This window comes from Sceloporus undulatus, chromosome 2 (assembly GCF_019175285.1).
Source record: "Sceloporus undulatus isolate JIND9_A2432 ecotype Alabama chromosome 2, SceUnd_v1.1, whole genome shotgun sequence".
Lineage (NCBI taxonomy): Eukaryota > Metazoa > Chordata > Lepidosauria > Squamata > Phrynosomatidae > Sceloporus > Sceloporus undulatus.
The window spans coordinates 288,156,787-288,181,703 of record NC_056523.1 but is presented as its reverse complement, the minus strand read 5'-3'; the positions used below and the strand labels follow the sequence as shown (position 1 = coordinate 288,181,703).

General features: G+C 39.7%; 1 protein-coding gene across 2 annotated transcripts in view; it reads left to right on the top strand.

Annotated features, from left to right (window-relative positions):
• Positions 1-24,917, top strand: part of MRPS27 (mitochondrial ribosomal protein S27) — a 75,703-nt gene that overhangs the window by 1,653 nt on the left and 49,133 nt on the right. Inside the window, exons 2-4 of one of the 2 annotated variants that reach the window (XM_042449559.1) lie at positions 8,758-8,835; positions 16,822-16,892; positions 23,589-23,647. In XM_042449559.1, coding sequence (XP_042305493.1) covers positions 8,758-8,835; positions 16,822-16,892; positions 23,589-23,647 — 208 coding nt within the window. The remainder of the gene's footprint in view (positions 1-8,757; positions 8,836-16,821; positions 16,893-23,588; positions 23,648-24,917) is intronic. The other variant, XM_042449560.1, reaches the window with a different exon arrangement.

The window sequence follows — 24,917 nt, the reverse complement described above, 5'->3', positions numbered from 1 at the left end:
GGTGTTCAGATTTATATCTTTACACTTTAGTCTCTTGTCCAGTTTTTTCGTAGCTGCCCTTCCCAAAGCTAGTCTTCTTCTAATTTCTTGAGTACAGTCACTGTCACAGTCAATATTTGATCCAAGGAATGGGAACTTTTTGACTACAGTACTTCTATTTTCTCTTTATCCGTGGCTGTTATTTTTGTTTTCTTGATGTTCAACAAGAAGGCTATATTTCAGAGGAAGTAAAACCACCTCTGAGTATTCCTTGCCTAAGAAAACCCTTAGAAAGTCATGAGATAGCCAGAAGATAACAGGTGGCATGAAAGCACATGTAGTTGTTGTTGTTGTTGTTGTTGTTGTTGTTGTTGTTGTTGTGTGCCTTCACATCATCTCAGTTTATGGTAACCCTAACGTCTCCAGAGTCATAGTCCACTATACCATACTGTGAAGCCACATATATGCACACAATTCCATCTAAGTCAAGAGGATTGCTGTGAATTAAATGACTGATGAATTACACCTTTTGTTATGCTCATATAAATCTATAGGGTGGGTACAATGGGATGCTTGCCCAGTCCTAAAAGTATTTATTGCAGTGTCCATTGTTGTTGTGTGCTTTCAAGTAGTTTCTGACTTATGGCAACACTAAGCTGAACCTATCACTGTTTTTTCTTGGCAAGATTCTTTGGGGGCAGGTTGCCATTGCCATCGTCTGAGGCTGAGAGAGTGTGATTTGCCTAAGGTCACCCAGTCAGTTTCCACCCAACCTCCTCTTGAGATTCCTAGAGGGAACATATTGATCAAATCCACAAATAATCAAATCTGCAAAAGTCAAATCCACAAATGTGGAGGGTGGACTGTAATTATTATATCAATATTGCAGGGCTGTGGCTGTGGCAGAGAGGTGGTGACTTGTAGCCCTGTGTTGTTATAACCATTTTGCTGGGTGGTTGTGGTGGTGTGTCCTGTAGAAGGCCTAGCACAGTCTAGAAATATTATTCAGTTTCTTGGTGTTTGGGATATACATTGGTGTCTTGTATACATACACAGGGCTATAAAACTAATTGTTGCTGCAGTGCAGTGTTTAAGGGTTCAAAGGCTGTTACATGGGGTGAAGGAAATGGGGGTGGAAACAAGTTAGCAGCAGCCTGTGGAAAAACATATTTTTCTAATATTTATTTATTCACAATAGGCAAGTATAAGCAGTTAAAAAACAAACATAAAAACAACAACAAACTCAACAACAGACAAAAGAAAAAAATTCCATAAAAAAATTAAGCTCATCCTTACTACTATATATACTCGACTGTAAGACAACCTTATCCGTAAGTTGAGGGCAGGTTTTGGAGCCAGAATTATGGATTTTGATATGACCCATGGATAAGTCAAGGGTAAAACTCATGTAACAAAAGATCTAAAGCAGTGGTCCCCCAACTGTGCCCTTTAAGAGATTTTGGATTTTAGCTCCCAGAATCCCAGACTATTGGCCAACATGGCTGAGGCTTCTGGGAGCTGAAGTCCAAAATCTATTAAAGGGCACAGATCTAAAAGATGAAGCAAAGGAAAACAATGTCAAAGAACTTAGAAAATTCCAGCAGGTATAACTGTTCGTGCTCATACTAAAGGCTAGATAGATGGATGAGAGATTAGAAGGAGGGTCAGTGCTTCCAGGACAGATTACTCTCTTGTCTTTCACCAGGGAATGATTTTCTTTTTTAAAATATAAGAGTTAAAGGACAGTACTTACATCAACCCAAGGATAAATCGACTCAGGATATATGGATCAATTTTTCAACTAAAATTTCTAAACTTATACATGAGTATATATGGTAATCAGCCATAAAACCTTATCTTAACCACACTTAGAAATATATCATTGAACAATCACAAACAATAACATATTGAACAAATTCTTAAGAGCATAAAAACAATAACAAACATCCTTCAGAATATCTTGCATATTACAATACAATCATATCTCTCCCTATTTATCTATCCATCATTTCCCTTCTTGTACTCCTCCTAAATACTCTTCTTCAATCCCATTGCTCCCTTCAACCCAAACTTTTCTTATTACTACCCCCGCTACATCTTTTTATCTATATTAACATACTTCCATATACTGTATACCCATCTTTATATTGTCCCATTTCCTCTTTTTCATTCATCTTCCTCCTTTCCTTTCCTTTCCTTTCCTATCCTCTAACCTCTACCCCATCTCTCAAACCTACACGTACCCTCATCATGCATTCTCCAGCCTTCACACACTTTCCATACCTCTTGCACTTCCATTCCTACTTCTTGACTTCCTCCCTTGCCTTCTCCAGTTCATACTGATTAATATATAATATAATTTTTTCTAACTCTAATAAACATATTGATGTTATTCATACCCCATATCCTTCATTATCTGAATGTTTTATATTTCCATATATCTTACTACTGTATCTAATTATCCATTCCCATCTTGTTACTTTGAAAAACCTATTGCTGCTAGTGGGCCCCATCTTTTTTCAAGAAATTTTATTAGTGGCATCCATTCATCATGCATTTTATCTATTGAATCATTTTTTAATTGCTACATCATTTATCTAATTCTGTCACTTCATATAGTTTAAAAAACAATCCATTCAGGATAGCTTTGTTTTGGAAAAACATACAGTGGACCCTTGTTATACGCTGGGGTTTGGTTCCAAGTTCCCCCATGGATAACGAAATCCGTGGATGCTCAAGTCCCATTAAATATAATGACATAGCAAAATGGTGTCCCTTATAAAAAATAGAAAATCAAGGTTTGATATTTGAAATTTATACTTTTTTTAACATTTTCAAACCATGGATGCTTGAATCCGTGTATAAAAAATCCGTGTATAAAAAATCCGTGTATAAGAAGGACCAACTGTATTTCAAACACAAGGTCTACTTGCCTGGTATACATTTCTGGTAAACCTAGGGTTGCCATAAGTCAGGACCTCCAAACTGGGACAAATGTAGGACAACATTTTCAAATGTAGGACACAGTTTTAATAAATGGAAGACACACGAAAAAAATTGATGATTTTTTTAAAATGTTAATATAAATACTGTACATGTTTCTTAGGCATGATCCAAATGGAGGACATTTTGAAATGTGACAGAAGAGGACATGTCCTGGAAAAGGAGGAGGATGTCTGGTCACCTTGTCTCTGGTCCAAAATACACTGCAGAAATAAAACAATGCTGGACTGAAATGCCCAGAGTCCCTCACCAAAGCTGCATCCACACTGAGAAAATAATCCAGTTCGAGAGTGACTGAACTGTCCTGGGATAGTGCTGGGGAATGCTGGGAATTGTAGTACATTGTGGCCCCAGAGCTATCTCTGACAGGGAGCCCCATAACCCTCCAAACGTAGTTGAACTGCAGTGCCCAGAATGCCTCACCAGGTGCATCCACACTGAGGAAATGGTCCAGTTTGAGACTGCTCAGTGCTGGGGAATCCTGGGAATTGTAGTCTAGTGTGGCCTCAGAGCCATCTCAGACAGAGAAGTCTCAATGTCTCCCAAACACTAGCATTCCCAGGATTCCCTACCATTGAGTTAAAGCAGTCTCAAAGTGGGTTATTACTCCTGCAGTGTGTGAGAGAAACAGAAAGGCTAGGGACTGGATTCATTCATTAACTCACAAAAGGAGGATATCTGTGTCCAAAACACACTGCTTTGACTGCCAGGGCTCAGTGCTATGGAATCCTGGGAATTGTAGTTTATTGTGGCACCAGAGAGGGTTTAATGCCTCACAGACACCAGAATTCCAGAGCATTGAGCCCTGGCAGACAAAGTTAGAAAAAATACACAGGAGAAAAATAAATATTGAAAATGGCCACGCACCTCCTCCTCCTCTTCCTCCTCTTCCTCATCATCCTCACCTCGGTACCAAAGCAAATGGCCCTCTCCCCCCTGCTGCCTTGCTGGGACCAAACAGAGGAGGAGTGCCTCTTCCTGAGTCTGGCAACCTCCTGTTGCCAACAAGCCTTGAAGATAATTCCCCAAACGTTTGGCCAAAACTCACCAAATCCCCCCCATATCTCACCAAATATTCAGTCAAAATCCCTGAAAAGTCCCTGTAATGTTAATATGGCAATAAAACGTAGCCCTAATTGAATAAAAATAATTGGAACTTATTACAAATCTCAAAATTACCATTAAAACCAACCACCAAAATCACACCAAAGGCTCTGAAAAGTACCCATTTGGGTGTGAAAGTCACCAGATTGGCAACACTGCGGGCCGGGAGTCAAGGAGGAAACCGTGCAGGGACGCCCCCTAGTGGTGAAAAACCGGGAATGTCCCACCAGCAGGAGGCTTATGGCTACCCTAAACCTGGTACAGTATATATTTTTCAGAGATGTGATCTTCCTATCTTGACACATCTGATGGCCAGAAAGTAGTTCTGAGTTGGAGCCAAACTATAGCAATTTTATATCATTTTAACTATCATAGCTCCATCCTATGGGATACTGAGAGTTGTACTTTGGTGATGCGATTAGAAGTTTCTGGTGTGCTCCCCTGAACTACAGTTTTAGAATTCTCTGGCAGACAGTGCCCTGACTAAGCTACAAATCCCATGCTTTCATGGAATGGAGCCGCAACAGTTAAATTCATATCAAATGCTATAATTGTGCTGGCAGTATCTGGATGTTCATCTGTGCATACTTTTTTCATTGAATCCATGGCTGCTGGGGACACAAGGCAGACCTAAGTGGTTGCCCCTATGCTTTGAGAGGCCAGAATGATTTCTATCCTACTGTCCTTCCATTGGCAGGCTGGCTTTTTAAAGAATATTCTGACAGGTATTTGGGAACTGTAGTGCCTTAAAGAAAGGACTTTCAAATGACTGCTGTAATGTTTTGATTGTAGTGTTATTAAAAATAGTTTGTTTTTAATTATACATTTTAGTTTATTTCCATTTTACTGTTGATCATCTGTTTGTTTTTTTACTGCACTGTGTTTATTTTAATTTGTAAGTCATCATGAGTCCCAGTTTTGGCAAAAAGGCAAGGTGAAAATAAGGATGATGTTGATATAGGCTGCAAGTCTTTCTTAGATTTATGCCTATGGGCCAAAACACACTGCAGAAATAAGCCAATTTGAGATCGCTTTAACTGCCCTGGGTCAATGATAGCGAATTCTGGGTACTGTAGTTTTGTGAGACATTTAGCCTTCTCTTTGAGAGAGCTCTGATGCTACAAGAAACTACAGTTTCCAGAATTCCCTAGCACTGAGCCAGGGCAGTTAAAGCAGTCTCAAACTGGATTATTTCTGCAGTGCACTTTGGCCCTGTGTTGCAAAGAAATCCTGTTTTCTAAACACAAGAATGGCAATGTATTCTGCTTTACTTTTACCATATTTGAAACCTGAGATTTTACTCATGAACAATTATCTCCCTTCTCCCTTCAGCAATGTTTGTAGCCCCAAAATGGGTTTGGCTCAATCATTCAGGGCTACATTTTATCATTTTATCCATTCAACTTGTATTCTGGATGTATCCTATGTAAAGCAAAATTACACTTGGAGAAAGGATGCATAAAAATTGGAGGAAGGTCAAAACATCAACTGATTTTTCAGATAACATCCTCACTGGAGTTAATACAGAAGGCTGAATGTCACACAAATATGAGTGTTATTCCCTGTTAGCAAACACTCTTTCTGGATATTATGGTCGTAAAGCGGCTAGGGCCATTTTCCAGTGAACCTTCCAAGGAAGCTGAGGTCAGCCTGAATGCTCTTCAGTCCCGCTTCATCTCACCCACGGGACAGCGCTGGGTACCTCCTTCGAGCACAATTTCTAGCCCTCTTCTCCAAGGGCTATTAGCAGTTGCTCGCCTACCGCGTCTGAGTCTCGGAGGACGCGTCAATGGGTCCGGAGCAGGAGCTCCTCCGTTACACGTCTGAACGCCGCCTCCCACGACTAGAAGTTCCAAAATAGTTCAAGATTGTTTATACCTTGGCTCAGTTATTAATCAGAATGGAGACTGCAGTCAAGAAATTAGAAAAAGATTAGGACTTGGAAGCAATAGCAATAGCAAGTATGTTTCTATACCACTTGTCAGTGCACATAAGCACTCCCTAAGCATTTTACAAAGTGTAAGCTATTTGCCTTCAACAGGTTGGGTACTCATTTTAGCGATCTCGGAAGGATGCAAACCTGAGTCAAGCTTGAGTCCCTGGCTGGTATTGAACTCACAACCTTATGGTTTATGAGTGAGTGGCTGCAATGAAGGGCAGTAATGAAGGACCTAGACAAGATCCTGAATTATAAAGATACAGTGGTGCCTCGGGTTACGAAATTAATTCGTAACACGGCCGCTTTCGTAACCCGAAAAGCCTTCGTAAGCCGAATTGCCATAGGCGCTAATGGGGAAAAGCCGCGATTCCGTGCGAAAACATGATTCACTAGAAAAGAAAATTATCCCTAACAATGTAGAAGGTAGTTGGAAAAGGGGAAGAATGCATTCCAGATGGATAGACTGAATCGAGGAAGGTACAACCTTGAGTCTGCAAGACCTGAGTAGGACTGTTGATGATGGAGTGACTTGGAGGTCTCTCATGCATAGGGTCATCATGAGTTGAAGCCACCTTGATGGCAGCTAACAACAACAAACCTTTATTGAATAGCGACCACCAAAATTCAGTTGTTTAGGCTGTGGTTGGTGAAATCTGTGGCTTTCAGGATATTGTCATACTTAAGCGTTGGCTCTCCTGGCAAGGACTATGAGAATTGCAGTCCAGCAACATTTGCATGCACCACATAACCCCTACAATCCCCATTCCCTTTTATGTGCCTTCCACTGCCTTGTTCAGTTTCAGCGCAAGAGTGTCCATCTTCTGCTAATATGGGGATAAGAATCATAAGGCCCAGATGCTGATGTACTGGAATTCCCAGAACTCCTTATCACTGTCTGGGGCTGATGGGAGTTGCAGGTCATCACCATTTAGTTCAGCAGTTCCCAGCCTTTGGTCGTCCAGATGCTTCAGACTCCAGCTCCCATAATTCCTGACTGTTAGCCAACTTGTCTGAGGTTTCTGGGATCTGAACTTCAAACAAATGGATGACCAAAGGTTGGGAACCAATGGTTTAGGTGCTCTTGGTTGCCTTGTTCAGTTCCAGTGCAAGAACATTTGTCATGTGGTGTAGTTGGACTGGGTCACCAGGAGACCTGTGTGTGAAAACCCACCGGATAACTTCGGGCAAGTCACACTCTCAGCCTAAGAGGAAGGCCTCCTCAGAATATACCTTGCTAATGAAACCCTATGATAGGTTTGCCATAAGTCAGAGTTGATTTGAAGGTATATAACAACAAAATAGCAGAGAAAGAAGCAAGATCTGCTTCCATTTGCCAGTTGTCATATGTTCAACATAATCAATTGCTAGTAGTAGAGAGGGAGACATACCAGCTTTCAATTTTCTATTTTGTATTGATGTAGTGTAACAATATAATAGACTTTTACCCTTGTTATCCACCTCAAGTGCACTATCGACAAGTAAGGATAGATCATCAGTACTCATGGATGCTTGCTCTGTAAGCAAGCATTTATTTTAACGCCTCCTCTGTTCTGGATTCTGTTAATCATTTTGCAGATACGAAGACATCTGAGTAACATTTTTGTATATGTGCTCAGGGGAACATTCCGTAGTGAGACTCTGTGCTGAAAGAACCCATCACATGTAATCAAAATGACCAGGAAACCCTAATCTGGCATAATAGCTCCCTTTCATAGTAAAACATTTTGGGGTAGGCATGAATGGGAACAATTCCAAGGGACAAAAACTACAGTACTTAGTATTTACCATTTCCATTGCAATTTTAAAAAGTAGTTATTTAGTTTTCGGCTTCTCAAAAGTAAATAAATTAGTTGTCTGGTTTTATGCTGAAGAATCTGAATGATATTAGCTTCAAGTGCCTCCAAGTTGTCTGTCATTTTATTGTGACCCCATGGATTTCATAGAGTTTTCTTAGGCAAGGAATACTCAGAGGTGATTTGGCCGGTTCCTTCCTCTGAACTATAGCCTACAACACTAGGTATTCATTGGTGGTCTAACATCCAGGTACAGTACTAACCCGCGCTGACCCTACTTCGCTTCCATGATAAGACAGGATCTGGTGCTTTTAGCATGTTTAGGCCCTATTTACATTTCTGCCGGTGCATATGTGTCCATCATTCCCAACTGAGGTGAGGATTGTAGTCTAGTTCATCTGATTGCAGTTTGTGGAAGTCAGCAGTGATGTTTGCTTATTTGCAAGAAAGAGAAAAATAGGATGTTGATTTCTGTATCAAAGGCTACATCATTGTATCTGCCATTGCTTGGAGTCCAGATGTAGTTATAATGTTGGTGGTACTTCTTGGCCATATAAAAGCTTTATAAACATTTTATCTTGTAGTCGACACTCTCCAGATGTTAGAGAATAGTATATATGCAGTCACGAGAGTAACTGTCTAGATCATAACAGTCTATGATTTACAAGATCTTTTGGAGTTTTATGGAAATCTAATTTATGCTGTGGTAGGAAGACATCTCTAAAATAGTATTTGGTAAAGCTGACACAGGTAATTTAGGGTTCTACCTTCTACAGAGTTTGGATTCTAAAGTATGATGGAAATTAATGGGTTCTCATATATGAGCTTGTAAAATTTATTGTATTTAATTTAGAGAATGGATAAAAATCATTTTGAAAAATGTGAACCTTTTAAAATGATCTTGTTTATATATTGATCATGACTTTTTCTTCCACTTAGGTAAAAGATGTATTCTTTCAGCAGCTTATGTGGACAGCACGGCATGGGAACAAAGAGAAAAAGAACAATGCAAGCTGGGTAAGGAAATACTTCATTAATCTTGGACACTTGAAGTTTCAAATAATGGGATAATAAATTACCTGGATAATTATCTACTCGCTTTTGTGTGAATGCCATAAATGTGTACTCAAGGTTTCCCAAAGCAGACAGCTGGATTCCTTGATGGTGGCATATTTAACAAAAGTAGTAGGAACAATTTGTAGTATAGTGTCCAGATATTAAATTACAGAACAGCTGTATTAATCTCAGTTGCAGGAAGAACAAAGGGACCCGTAAAACCAAACTATGCTATAGATTTGGGAGAGATGGAGCTGCCACTGCAAAAGACATTCCTAAGCTTGGTTCACTCCTTTCTTTTTTCCATGAGATGTAGCATCATATTGTGCTCTGCCTCTGTTGTGCTCTCTCAGCTCCTAGCATTTCCCCATCCTCACTCGACGCTATTGTCTGTGATTGGCACCAGTGATGAAATGCACCACATCATGATACAGATTAATTATTAGTTGGCATCATGAAAGTGGGAGAGTAAACAGTCTTAAGAATAATATTAGCTATTCTGACTGGCATCACCTTTTTATAGGATCTCAGGCAGAGGTACTTTCATGTTACCTATCTGCTCTTTTTTTTTACTAGAGTTAGCAGGATTTGAACCTGATATCTTCAGCATGGTGTAGTGGTTTGAGTGTTGGACTACAACTCTGGAGACCAGGGGTCAAATCCCTGCTAGACCATGGAAGCCACTGGGGTGACCTTAAGCATGTCATACTCTTTCAGCCTCAGAGGGAGGCAAAGGCAAACCCCCCCCTGAACAAATTTTTTCTCCCCCCCCCCCCCCCCGGTGGGATATAAATATTCGATATAGGGTGGGATATAAATATTTTAATCACCAACACTGTCTTCACAATTCATTCTCTTTATGGCACTGATTGATAAAACCTTTATGCTCCATCCCTTTTTCAAAGCATTCAGGGAGTCATATAATTCTCCCCCCTCCCATAATAAGCCTGAGAGTTAGATTATGCTGGCAAGAGTGTCTGGTCAAGAGGCAGCCTGTGTGCTAAGCTGTTAGAATGTGACACAATATCTCCACCAGGCTATATTCCCCATTGTATCCATGGTGGCTGATAGTGAGTGAGTCAGTTATTTCATTTATAATATTTTCATTCCAGCACTCCATCTTTTCTGCCAATAGTAGTGTAATCACAATACAAAAACAAAAAACAAAACAAAAAACCCTCATGCTAAAATATGTGAATCCATAAACAGTGTCTTATTATTTGTAATATAATTTTATATTATATTTTAAAAACATTATTTTACCTAAAGCTCAAGTAGTAAATTGATCAGTAAATTGATCTGTGCTGAGTGCACTGAGCATATTTTAAGCAGGTAAGATAAGCTAATAGTCTAAAGAAGAAGAAGAAACTGATATTTCAGGACTCTAATCTTATAGAAATCTGGAGAGAGCATATAGGTCAATCAAGTCATGCATCAAAACAACTTTCTCTTGTTGGGTTGAAATTTCAGAGCCTGTCAGTTGCAAACAGCAATCTTGTGACATATGTGGCTTGAACACAAGATGGCACTGTTGTATTTGGGGATGATGGTAACTCTCAGGCAAGGGATTGTATTGTTTTTGTAACAATTGTCACTCACAGAAGCTTTACAATTACACATAGTAGAAATAATCTTGTCTATCCTGGGGGAGGGGGCAGTCTTAAAACAGATGTGAAAAATCATATAAAGTGTTTGTGGTGTTGTGCATCTACTTATTTAGAAACTGCTATAGTTATTTTGTACCGGTATATGAAGTGGCTGTTAGTAAGGACAGCTTTTCTCTTGGCACTATTTAAACACCCTTTTGTTCACACCCATAGCCGTTAAAGCCCAGATTTGATCAATCTTTTAAAAAACATTAAAATGAGCTGTGATTTCACAAAATACCTTTGTGATTACACAGCAGGTTTATTAATTTGGAGGAACAAAAGTGAGGATTAATGTAGGATTGTTCCAGCCCTCTGCACTGACAAATGTGTAGGGGAAGGCACAGAATGAACAGGGGTTTGAAGCAACTCTTCGGTGTGGAAAGGGTGCACTAGTCAGGCCTTTTCCTTTTTTTCCCCTTTCCTTTTCCTTTTCCTTTTTTTTTGAGAAAAAAATGTGGGTAAGAGGTCGGTGGCATGATAGAAATTTAGGAAAATGCACACAGTGGGAACAAACTAGATAGATTCTTCCCTCATATTACTACAACCCAGGGTCATCCAATAAAGCTGAGTGATCAGAGATTCAAATCAGACAAAAGAGTCTTCACACAGCAAATAGTTAAACTGTGTAATCTGCCACCATTAAATAGCTACCAGTTGAATTATGGCTTTAAAAATGGACCAGACAAATTCATAGCAAATAAGGCAATGAAATTATTACTAGTTGTGGCTTTTGTATGCTTCTCTCCCCACCTTCCCAATCAGAGGCATCAGGCTTCTGTATACCAGTTGTTGGCAAGCAAGAGCAGGGTAGTGCCCTAAATGTGGGCTTTCCTCTACTTGTGGACATTCCATGGGCATCTGGTTTGTCACCATAAAAAAACAGGATGCTGAGGGCAAGAATGGCCTTTGGTGTGCAGTTCAATTGATTTTTTTTTCTTTTTATGAGGGTTGATGGAGAATCTGCACTTGTACCATTTTTTAACTGTGCACATTTTGCAAAAGGTATATGAAGTTCACTGATATTTATGTAGCACAGCAAAATGTGCACCAGTGTTTTGAGTATACTCGGCCCTCTGTATACGCGGACTTCCCATCCACAGATTCAACCATCCACAGATCGCAAGCATTCATTGTCCCCAACGGCAGCGTGTGCACGTGGCCGAGCACATGGCTGTGCCACCATAAGCGACAGCCCCATAATGAAAAGGTATATTGATAGTTGGTCCAAATAAAGGTATTGCTTATTCCATTTGTTGCTGCAGCTCCTTTTATATAGACTACAACTCCCACAATAAGAAGCAGAAGCATGCCAGCCAACCAGCAGCTACCCCTGCACAGTGACTTCTGGTTCCCCCTTTCCTTTTCCGGACAGGTAGTGTGTCCTCGGGTGGCCAGTCCAGGTCAGTTTTTAGTCAGCTGCTGTCTACCCTCAGTGCTGGTCTCACCTGGTGCTCTGGGTGATGGCTGTTGCCACCACTGTGCTCATGCTGGTTGCCGCTCCTCATTGCCCAGGGTTTCTTATGGCCGGTGGCCAGGAAGGTGAAGCAGTGCGCCTCCTCCTCTGCTGCTGCAGGGAAGATGATAGAAGGCAAGATTGTGATCAACAGGGGTTGTCTCTAATGGCAGCATAGCTGCGTGGCCGTGCCACCATTGGACACAATGGAACTCAAGCATCTACGGATTTTGGTATCTGCCGGGGGGGGGGGATCTGAAATGGATCCCCTGCAGATACCAGGGGCCAACTGTATTTTATTTTACAGTCTGACCTTCTTTCAGTGTGGTGACTTACAGCGTACCATATATACTCACATGTTAAGTCGACTTCATTGAGGGTAGGTGTTGGGGCCTAAATTACATATAATTATGGATTTTGATATGGCCCATATCAAATCAAGGATAAAACTTTGGGGCATGTAACAAAGGATGTAAAGGATGAAGCAAAGGAAAATTATGTCAAAATTCTAGTAGGCATGACTCATCCCAAAGCTTTGCTGGAACTATAGCAAATAGTAGCTGTGCAATGTATTGGGAAGGTTACCAGGTGTGGGCAGGGCTAAGAAAACACACACATGTAAAAAAGGATGTAATGGCAAGAGTTGAGATGCATTAGTAACTCATCAAAAAAAGGAACCATCCCCTTCTCTGAGTAGAGTGGTGAAAGATGAGAGCTTATTCGTCCTGTGAGAACCTAAAAGAAACATTGAACCACTCTACTCTCATAGATCCTTTGAGGGGAGGTGCCACTTTCACTATTTCAAAATGTCCAGAAGCACCACTGCGATAGAGGGGGCTAGTGTTTCTTTTAGATTCTGCTGGGTCGGACTAAGCTTTTTCTTTTTGCAACTCTTCTCAGAGAAGGGATTGGTTCCATTTTTAAATACAGTACAGTACTTACATTGACCTGTGGATACGTCAATGCAGAGTACATGCAGTAGTTTAAAACAGAATACAGTAAAATCAAATATAATAGTTTAAAAAACAAAGAAGCATCATATTAAAGAACAGTATTGGATTAAAATACCCTAATGCATTTAGTGCTTCATGATAGAAACATATGCTGTGTAAATAATGGACTAAAGTGTTTGAAACAGTTTTAGCCTTCTTGTATCTGCCTGAGACGAAGGCAGAAGCATGCCCCCACCAAACAAATCCTTACAAGAAGACCCTGTGAAAGGGTCACCATAAGTCAGAAACAACTTGAGGACACAACGACAACAACAACAAATCTGCATGAAAGACAGGATATATTTACTGCTTTACAGTGACTTACAATGCTGCACAAGAGTTTATTTATATGTACATTTATAATCTTATTATATTCCCACTGAGTATTGACAGCTGTAAAGTGACTAACTGCAAGCTACTCTTTGTGCTGGGAATATTTGTACTGTCCATTAGAACTTAAACTGAGACCACTGATTTATTTTTAAAAGGATACCAAACCACTATTATACTGTAACCTTTTATTGATCTGTGCTGACCTGAGCTAGATTTGAACCAGCAATTTTGGGGAGGTAAAAAGCTTTATCTCTTGTTACTAGTCCCTTGAGCCATGCATTTATAGAGAGCAGGAATTTTAATCTTCACAGGCAGTTTCATCAATAGGCAATCCTAGATCCCATTATTTTAGAAGGTAATATTGCCAGACTGAATTTAGAATGAGTTAGGATTTTCTTTGGTTGATTCATGACATTTCCATACCACCATTTTGCAGAAGGACAATATATGACATGCTGCAGTTTGATCCATGAGTAATATGGAGAGCTGGGTATTCCAGATAGATATTGACCAAATAGATATTAGCCACAAAGTCATTTCCCAAGAGTGTGTAAGGGCTAGCCAGATAGTTCCCTTTCACTACTAAACAAGGTAATTATGCATTCTATCCTTCTTTTCTTTTTTAATTGGGGTATATAAAACTAGGGAAGTTCATTTACACAAAGGTTGGGAATGCTTGAGGAGTTTGATTTTTGCAAATGGCTCTCTTAGCTTGATAGATTTGCTTGATACCGAATAAGGGTGAAACAAATAAAGCTCTGATTCAACCCACACTTATAGGGAATAAGTTCCACTGAATACAGTGGGACTTTACTACTGAGTAAATATAGATAAATTCAGATGGTACAGGCCAGGTCAGATGTGGAAAAAGTGTGACACTGTTGTTGCAAGTGGTACCTAAGTTGTTTTTCTCATCTTTAATGCTCCAGCTCTGCTGAGTTGCCTTTTTTTACCCTTCCCATTAATTGTACCTTCTTTTAAATAGGTCACAGCCTTCCTCTCAATTCCATTCAACATTTTAAAAAACCTTTATTTGCAAACAAGGAGTGGAGTTCTAGATGTTTCTGGTTTTGTCTTTCTTTCTTTCTTTCTTTCTTTCTGGCAGTGTATGTGGGCCTTGGAGGATTCCATTGACAGGAAAAGAAATATACCACAGCTTCCTGGCCTAGGAAAATAACTTGTCTGTTTCACCTACTTTTGGAAATGGAATGTTGTAAAATTATTTGTTAGTTACTTGTCTTTCAAAATATCAGTTGCCTCAGTTGCCTTTTACTAGGCATGCTATTTTGTGTGTTCATAAACTGCATTTCAACTTTACAGTACTCAAAGCAGCACAGAAATAGCCAAACTGTAAACTCAGTAAAACATTAGCTCCATAAATATAGCAACAATAAAATACATTCTAATGCCAGTAGGAGGCTAAACGCATACAGCTGGGGATCAACCCCTTTGAAGCTTGACCTGCCCCTTCCTTCCAAAATAAACTTTTATTTTTATAAAGATTGGGGGGTGTGAGTCAAGGATATGTGTTTCATGAGGTTCTCTCAAAAGAAAGTTCCAGAAAATGGAAGCCAACTCATGAGAGGGATCCATTCTTAGGTTACAGTTCTGACTTCTTCATCAACCTCAAAGACCTACAATAGCATCTCTTTTTTTTCAGTTCTTAAGATTTTGTTTAACGTTGTGAAACTCATAATAATTCCAGCTTGCCCCCCTCCCTGTATTGCACTCTGTATGCTTCCTGTTATAACGCAGAAGCCAAGAAACCCAACAGTTAAGAAGTTTCTCCCCAAATTTATAGTTTAACTCTCTTAAAATAAATTTATATATAGAAAAGATATAATTTACAACCCATTCAACAGTATTCAGTCATTATACCCAAAGAATATTACACATCCCAAATTCAGCAGCTTCTTATTGATAAGACCACATTTTTTTTTCTTAGCAAATATAATACTCCATTGTTAAAGAGCAACTCAGGTCAACTTTGGAGCAAGTGTGATGTACCTTTAAAACTTTTCATAAGGAAGAAATTGAAAAAAATACACAGCATACTGAAAATATATACAACTGTGTCCAATGCATAGCATTAACAGCAGCTTGTGAGAAGTTCACTATCCCAAATTGGCACACCATTATTTTGAAGGAAAATAATTCACACAGTAAGTTCAGCGCATTTATAGGATGCCAGTGAGGCACAAGAAAACAAGAAGATGTAGAATCACCAAATAAGTCAGAAAGAGATATTGGGATTTTGCTCTCGAGGTCAGCAGCTTGGAGCAGTAAAGGCTTCACCCTCTAATCCATCTCTTGAGAAAAAGAGCACCTCCTTTTACCTTCCATACTATAATATGTTAACTCATATTGATGATTAGAGCCTCCCTTTCCTCATCAGAATCCATCTGAACAGTATATTCTCTAGGTGCTGACCTGTAAGTACTCATTTCAAGCCTTTTAATTTCTTCCTCAGATAGTCCCAAAGCCTCTTCTGTCACCTGTTCCTCTCTTCCAGTAGTGTTTCTGTTAGCTGAGATACAGTCAGTTGTACTGAATCATGCTGCCTTTCCTGAGTTCATTGAATTCCATATTGTCTATTTCAACAACAACTGCAGCTCTTTCTTGGGGAGCTCCTGGGGGAACTTCTGTTTGAGGTTCACCCTGAGCAGTACCTTGCACAAAAGCAACTTGCGCTTGATATTCCCTATCAAGCCACAAGTAACGATTCTGCAGGTTAATGTAATGGAGTTAGGGGGTATCACTCAGTGGTAGAGCATTTGACTGTACAATAGCATCTCTTCAAAAATCTTTAAGTGGAATCATAATGGGAAAGAAGTGGCCTATATAAAGTCATTTTGGACTTTCAAAGTTCAAAACCCCAACCATATATTTGTCTCCGAACAAACTGGAAACCAGTGGAATTCATATAAAATTGTTTGGAATCCTTATTTAGAAGCTTTTGAGCTTTTGTAGGTTTTGTTGTGTGATCACTGCTAGATACTAAGAGGGGGCAATGACTGGGAGGAAATGAGTCACTGACTTGCTTGGGGACAGTAGTACTCACTAGCTTGTGAGCTCTGCTTTGATGGAGAACTGCACTTTGGTCACATTATGAGAAGGCATGACTCATTAGAAGAAACAATAATGCTGGAGAAGATGGAAGGCAGCAGAAAGAAAGGAAGCCTGCACACTAAATTCAGTCAGGGAGGACATGGGCATGAGTGTGCAGGACTTGAGGAGAGAAGTGGAAGATAACGAGTCTTGGAGCTGTCTCATCCACAGAGTCTCGATGAGTTGGGGCTGACTTGAGGACAGTTAACAACAACAACAGGAAGGCAAATGGACTTCTGTTTGCTTCCTTCTTGGGAGGTTTTCTTTTTTACTTATGATGTAGAGGCAAGTAGGCAGTTGGTTCTCCACAAGAATGCTGTTTTCACGGCTTGGTTGGTATCCTTAATTCCCCCCTAAACCCACCATAACCATTCACTAGTGTGAATTGAAGGTGTTTATTTTATTTCTACAGCTGATTTGGCCAATTTGATGGACAGAACCTATGAGAGAAAGCTTCCAGTCAGCTCTTTAACTGTATCTCGGGTAAGAACACAAGCTTCCATTTGGATTAAAAACTGCAAGGACAGATGTGGCATGTTTCTTCTAAAAGAATTTTCACTGAAATATTTTTGCTGTATTGCTTATGCTGCTTCTTTATTCAGATACTAGATTGGCATTTTGCCGAGACCACACTCATAGGTGTGATTTAATTAATTAATTAATTTGCTTTGGCATGATTTGGTTCTTCTCTGCAATCTCTATTGTCATGCTTTTTTCTTCTCATATTTTTAAATATGCATACCTCATCTAGCTCTTGAGCTCACCTTCTGTTGATATAGGATTAATGCTTTTCAGAAGAAACACTACTTCCCAGTTCCCTTAGGCCATCAGATAAGATTCTGAGTCTTGAAGTGTGAATAAAGTGTATTTGGCATGGAGAGGTCATGTGAGTGTCAATAGAGTTGTTGTTCCTGCTGCTTGTTTTTGCTTCCCTTTCACCTGCCTACTCTGAACTCCCAAGAAACAGGAGTTGCAAAGATAAGCATGAACTTCTAAATACACTGTGCTCTCCCTTTAGGGCAAGGGCAATTTGTGGCTAATAACAATAATGTTTATTTATAATGCCCTTTCCACTAAAGGGTGGAATATCAGACATCCATCAAAAATGGATGACAAAACACAACACTATAAAATGCTAAAATAATATACTAATATACTAAAAACAAACTCCTGGCTGCATAGATGTGATTGAATTGCAGCTCCCATCATTACTCATCATTGATTTCTCTGGGTAGAGTTGATGGCAGCAGGACTCCAACACTGTTAGTTGCTTGCTTGCGCCCTATATGATTTGGTACCTATGTAACAGGAACCTAGGAAGCCACCTTATACCAAGTCAGTCTGTCGACTAATCCACTGTGGTTGCAGTTCTCCAGGATCTTGATGTATTCAGGATTTCAACTGAAACAATGAGTATGATCGGGATTGTAATCTGAAAAGAAGCTATTCTAGGTTCAGGGTACATTGGTTAGCTCTTCTCATGTTAGAACCCAGAACCAATTGACTATCCCACTGAAAATGGGGATAGCTGCTCGCTATCTTTTCGGCAAGATACCAACGATTATACCATGATACATATGTTCTGCTGCTGAGCTTTGCAGTCTTTCACTTTGAAGAAGAATATCAACTGTAACACATTCTATATTGGGCTGGCTTTGGAAACTTCAGCAGGTCCAGAATGCTATGGCCAGAATGCTAAATGGGGTCAGTTATAGGGAGCATATAACTCCCTTGTTAAAACAATTTCATTGGCTCTTGCTTCATTTCCAGGCACAGTTCAAAGTATTGTTTATGACATACAGTGGACTCTTGGTATCCACTGGGGTTTGGCTCCAGGAGCCACCCACCCCCGGTACCAAAATACATGGATGCTGAAGTCCCATTAAACACAATGGAGTAGTAAAATGGTGTCCCTTACATAAAATGGCAAAATCAAGGTTTGCTTTTTAGAATACACACACACAGAGTGTTCTCCCTTCCCTTATGTGGGGGATCCATTCCAGATCTCCCCCTGTGGTGATCTGGGGGTGATCCCTGGAGCAACCAGCCCTGTGCGTGGCTCTTACTCCCAGGGCGTCCCCTTCACACTTTCCCCTCTAGGATCTCCTAGGTCTCCATTCCCACTCCCTGCCGAGCTGGATGAGACCGACCCCTTGAGGTCCTATTCTTCGCTGCCACCACCCAGTGAATCTCAATGCACACACTGGGACTTGCTAGGGAGAGATCTAGTTTCCTTTCCTTGCTAACTTGAGCAATTCACAACCGAGCTAAGACGCGTGTACAGGAGCAGGGAGAGCCAGCAGATACTTGTAAAGAAAGATATTTATTTTAAAGAAATAGCATAGGATAGGAAGGTATCATTCATGCAAAGCCTCCTTGCCTTGCAGGTATAGAAAGCATAGTTACAAAGTATTCATTTCAGGCAAGCTATTAGATAAACATAACAAAAACCTAGACGCACTAACTAACACAGTTCCTAGCTACTCACACAGGGATGGGATTTGCAGTCCTTGTTGAGTTCTCGGATGCAAGGAGCCGGCCCTCATGGCCTAGCTCCACTTGCATCACTTTTTCCTGCTTCCGTGCGAGCACACAGCTGGTTTCTCCAAACAAACACAAAGATGGAGAACAAAGGAAGCATGGTCCTACAGGGTATTTAAAGTCCTTTCCTGGAACCTTCTTGAAAAGGCCGCTCTGGCACTGCTGATTGGCCAGATGAGCCTTACGTCAGCTATGATGTAGCTGCTCATTAGCATGTGATGTCAGCTCTCATTAGCATGTACCTCCCCCCAGATTAACCCTTTGTGGTTCAGGGGAAGTCCCCAAATGACTGGAGGGCCCAGTCATTACACACACACACACCCCGCATAAGGGGAAAATCATATATGCTCACGCCCTATTGAAAATAATAGGGTATGTTCACATGGTGCCATGCGCACCATGGGCGTACACGCCATTCATTACATTATCCCATGGCTTCAGTGTATGCTGAAAGCTGCAGAAATGAAGCCCATGTATGGCGCGGGCTCACTGTATATATATTCAACTGTGGATACTTGAATCCGTGGATAAAAAAATCTGTGGGTAAGGAGTGCCAACTGTAATAAAGGCCTATAATGAAAGGCCATACATCCCCATATGAATTTACTAAAACTCTTAAGATCTTCAGGAGAAAATTTCTCTCACTCCTACCGCCACCACAGGGTTACTTGGTGAGGACATGAAAAAGAGCCTTTTCAATGGCTGCTCCCACCCTTTGGTTCCATGGGAGGCTAGGTTGGCCTGCTTCCTGTTCTCCTTTTGCCAGGAGGCAAAAATATTTCTCTTCAAGCAGGCTTTTAATACTGTATATAACTGCACCCAGAGAGGCTTTTTTAGGGATGTTCGCTTTTGTATGCTTTCAATGGTTTTATATTTTTAACTTGTTATATTAATGTGATGTTTTTAATTGTGTTTTTAAAATTGTCCTTTGTTTTTATAAAGTAGCTTTTGTGAGCTGCCTTGGGTTCAATTTAGTAGAAAGGCAGCATGTTAAACAAACTAGCAAAAAATAAATAAAAGATCAACTATATTAATAGCTGTTGATTTTCTTACCTTCATTGAGTATGTTTCCCACCCCTGGAACCTACGGTATTTAAATTGTTGGCCATAATGAAATCTGGTGGTATAAAGTTGCATTGGTTATTTGAGTGTTATGTGAAAAACTGTTTTGTAAAACAAACAAACATATGGTTTGTTTATTTAATTGGATGTCCTCTATTCTGCTGTGTCAGAGAAAAAGCAGCTGCTCCCTGTTTGACACCTTCTAGTTCACAGATAATTATAGATAGCTCGATATGCTTCTTTCATGCATGACATATGCCCTTAAGCGCCAAAGCAGAGAGGATGAGTGATTGTTCTTCACTATCACCCAGGGACTTGAGATCAGGTGTTTGCTGCCCTTCCCCAACAAATACTGTGAAATTTGGGTCTCCATGTCCACCAAGTGATCATTTCCCAAGGAGAGGAGCTAACTCTTTGGTGATTTGACTCTCACACTAGCAGCTTCTGTGATACTTTGAAGCTTGCCATTATCAATAGGCGGGTCTTATGAAACCCTGTGGATGGAGCTGCTGTACTCATTTCATTAGATTTTTGGTGACTCACAGGAAGGAAGGAGACCTTTACATTATCTAATGTCAGGACAGTCCTGCCTTGCACTTGGCTGTTAGGATAAATGCTATTATATGTCCCTGGTGCTGCATCCATTACCTGAGGAATAATCTCATGATCAGTTCCCTTAGCGCTTCTGGCTATTTTTTAAGAGTTGAAAAGCAGATTTTTTTGGTTTGGCCATATATATGTAATTATTTTTCCCATTACAGCGCTGGAGAAGCAACAGCTGTAAATGTTCAGGCAGTCTCTCCAAATTTGAACATCCTACTGTTGTTTTGGGTGTGTTCCTATCTAGCCTTTCTAGCTTTCTACTCTTATCTGTGTCCTATAAATGTGGAATGATCTAAGCCCACATTCCCAAAGAAATTATCTATGGATATAGTAGTATCTATATAAATCACGAGTAGGCAAAGTGGCCTGCAGAAGTTGTTATATTGTAGTCCAGCAACATCTGGAGCACAGCCATTTATCAGAACCACCCTGGTCTAGATGACGCCATTCATTTCTTGTGGGTCCATATGTATTTTGCATGCCAACAAAGCAGTTTAGTAACCCCCCCCCCCAAAAAAAGCTGACTTCTGTGGCTTTTATAGCTTACTCAGATTTTAACACATTTTTGCTTAGATTACTTGTTTCAATTACTGTACTTTATACAGTCAGCCCTTCTTATACATGGGTTTTTTATACACCGATTCAAGCATCCACAGTTTGAAAATGTTAAAAAAAATTCAAATATCAAACCTTGATTTTCCAATTTTTATAAGGGACAACATTTTACTGTCATATTTAATGGGACTTGAGCATCCAAGGATTTTGTTATACACGGGGGATCTTGGAACCTAACCCCAACGTAGGGCTGAAGGGCGGGATATAAATACCATAGATAGATAGATAGATAGATAGTATAACAAGGGTTCACTGTATTTGCTTTTTTGTTGAAATGGCAAAAGACCTATTTATGGTATTGCTTCCCTACTTTGTGACCATTGCTTGATACTCTCAACTGATCTTCCCATAATATAAGACTTGCTTTGCCATCCTACAAGTTTCTAAAAGAAAAGGAAGACATTCAAGGATGTAGGATCCTTCGACAGTTTAATTCTGATTAAATTTTTTGACTCCTCTTGCTTATGAAGTCAAATGGCTAACAATCCCATAGAAGAAAGGGATATCAGTAAGAGAACTCCCCCTCCTCAGCAAAACAATGCAGTGTGAAGGGATGCAGCAGTATCTTTGTTGGCTGTAGGGATAGAGGACAGACAACCAGATGGAAGCAGTAACGATGGAGTGGAGTAGCCTATAATAGAGTATGACTGGTTGGCTGGAATACTGAATATTAGAAACATTCTACATTACCATATTTTAAACTTTTTTTTCCAGTATCTACTGTCATATTTTGTGCTTGATTGCAAGCAAATCCATTACTACAATTTTGTTTGTAATCCTAAACTCACTGAGAGTATTACACCCTAACAATTACTAATTAACCAAAGGTTAATTAACCAAAGACTTGCAGGTGTTTGGGCATTATATAAAACACAGATATATTCAGTCATAGTAGGAATAGTTGTAAATCTCTTTTTACATTGTAAGCCTGAGGGCAGGGAACTGTTTAATTAAAAAGATTGTACGTACAGCACTGTGTAAATTTTCAGTGCTATATAAATAAAGGCTAATAATAATAATAATAATAGTAAATCAGTCATACATGCAGATCTGTACAATGGTAGCTGTTTGGCTTAAATGTGTTCCTGGGCATTACTTTAACAGAAACTTTGGGATCAAAGGAAGAAATAACAGGGAAAGAATAGGAATTGGTTCCTACATCACCAAAAAAAGCATTTCAACGTGTTTCAGCAATCATTTTATTCAAAACTAACAATATGCACATGTGAAAGGTCAGGGGTAAGCCTTGCATAAGTAACCAAAAACTTTCTGGCTCTTCTAGAGAGAACACTTGAAAGCTATTTCCATAATGAATCCAGAGATGATTTTTTTTCCCGTTCACCAGTCTCCAATGTGTTTATGATTTTTATTTTGAGGGCCAAACTAATAAATTTCTGCCTTTTTAACGTGGTGGCTGTAGTTGGAAAGGCAGGCTTATCTGCTCTCTCCTTTTGTTTGTTATTCTGTTTGCACATAAGAGATTCATAGACACCTGATATTTATCTTGGCTGTTGTAGGAAGGCACACACCGCTACAGTAGATTGACTAGAATAGAGTCCCATTCTTTCCCAGGTTAAGCTTTATTGCACTGATGCTGCTGTAACCCAACACTGAAGGTCTGTGTTTCCCCAGCTTGCCTTCACCATTCTCCCAATTTTGATACAGGGAGATAGGCAAGTTTAAAAAGACTTTGCAAAAAAGAGCTTCTTTGTCAGAGTTTTGTTAACTGAGGTACGCCTGTATAAAAATAAAAATGCTGTTTAAACCCTCCCTGCATAAAAAAGGCTCTCCTGAAACTAATTAATTACCAAATAAGTAAAAAGGTCTTTATTTGCTGTTGAAAGGAGAGTGGAGGAGCTCTGGCCTAGCCCCTTGTAAACAGGAATTTCATAGCCTGGTAGCATCAGCCAAGAAGGCTGTCTTCTGTGACCTTATCAAACAGACCTGTGTCAGGGATAGATCCAAGAGAAAGCTCTCTCAATACACAACATTATCTAATTATGAAGTAAATACTTTTATCATGCTTTGAATGCTCTTTAATTTTTAAAAAATGAATTAAGGCTATGATAAGAGGGTCTAAATACCCTAAAAGGCACCATGTCCCTTCTGATCTTAAAAGCTAAGCTGGTTAGTAGGATGGGAGACTGCCGATGTCAGATGCTTGAGGCTTTATTTCAGAGAAAGGAACTGGCAAAGCCACCTCTGAGTATTCTTTGCCTAGAAAAACTATGAAATTCAGGGGATTGTCATAAGTTATCAGGCAAATTGTAGACACGTGCCTGTGCACACACACAATTTTACATGTGACTTAAGTTATATTGTGCTATGTATCTCTAAAGCTTTTTTTATTTCCCTCAGTTTATAGACAACATTTCTTGTCGCGAGCATGTGGATCAAGCTGAATATTATCTCTACAAGTAAGCCACTTTTTTTAATTTGTTATGATTCATTTCTGAGCTAGAGAACTTAGAAAGATTCAGTACATGATTTTTTTTCCAGTTCTTGGTCAGGATCAGTAAAGTGTTGCTTTCAAGTAACTGATAGATGATCAAACTAGATGTTATCAGGGACTAAGAACCCACAGATACATTCTCCAGTTCATCACTGGAGAGTACATCTTTTGGTATAGTGTGAGCAAAGAATTGCAGAGTCACCCACTTATTTTCTATGCCTTGAAAAATGAAAGGATAATCTGTAATATCACTGTGAATTCAGAAGCGCGGGGGGCATGGGGGGGGGATGTTTTGTGTACTAAGGTTCAGACCATGCATGATAGCCATTTTGTTGTGATGCCCAGGACAATGTCTTAGATTTCCAAATATGCATATAGGCCCCAAAATATTGCAGACACCATCACTATATCTTAATGGATTTATAGTACTCACAAAGCCCAAACCTGTTCATGTTTATTCAGAAATAAATTCCACTATGTTTAATGGTACTGTTGGCCCTTCTTATACACAGATTTTTTTATACATGGATTCAAGCATCCATGCTTTGAAAATGTTCAAAAAAAGTATAAATTTCAAATAGCAAACCTTGATTTTCAATTTTTTATAAGGGACACCCTTTTGCTATGTCATATTTAATGGGACTTGAGCGTCCATGGATTTTGTTATACACGAGGGATCTTGGAACCAAACCCCAGCGTATAACAAGGGTTTGGTTCCAAGAAATGTAGAAATGTTGGGTTCATGTATTGCAGAGTGCTTCATTTGTTTTGGAAATGCTGTTGTAAGGTAGACCACCATTATCTTCATTTTACAAAAAGGGATCCATGGTAGAAAGAGAGATGACTTCTGTAAGAATCAGGACAGGTTCCATAATGAAATGGTCAGAATTTTGTTATTATGCATTATGCCTGCTGTAGGCAAATGGGAGAGAACAGGTGAGATGCCTTGTAACAAAATTTCAGAAACTTTGTTGATGTTCGTATAGTGGAACTGGAGTTAAGGCTTTGTGTGTGTGTGTGTGTGTGTGTGAGAGAGAGAGAGAGAGAGAGAGAGAGAGACAGTGTGGGGGATCAGTCACTCGCTGGCTCATCATTCTTCCTTCTGATAAAATGTAATTATCAAAGTAGTAAACCTAGTGGAACTTCCTCACCCATGGCCTAAAACACCTCTATTAATAAAGCCTTTCTTTGCATATCCTTTAAAAATGCATTGACAAATATCTGCATTAAAGACT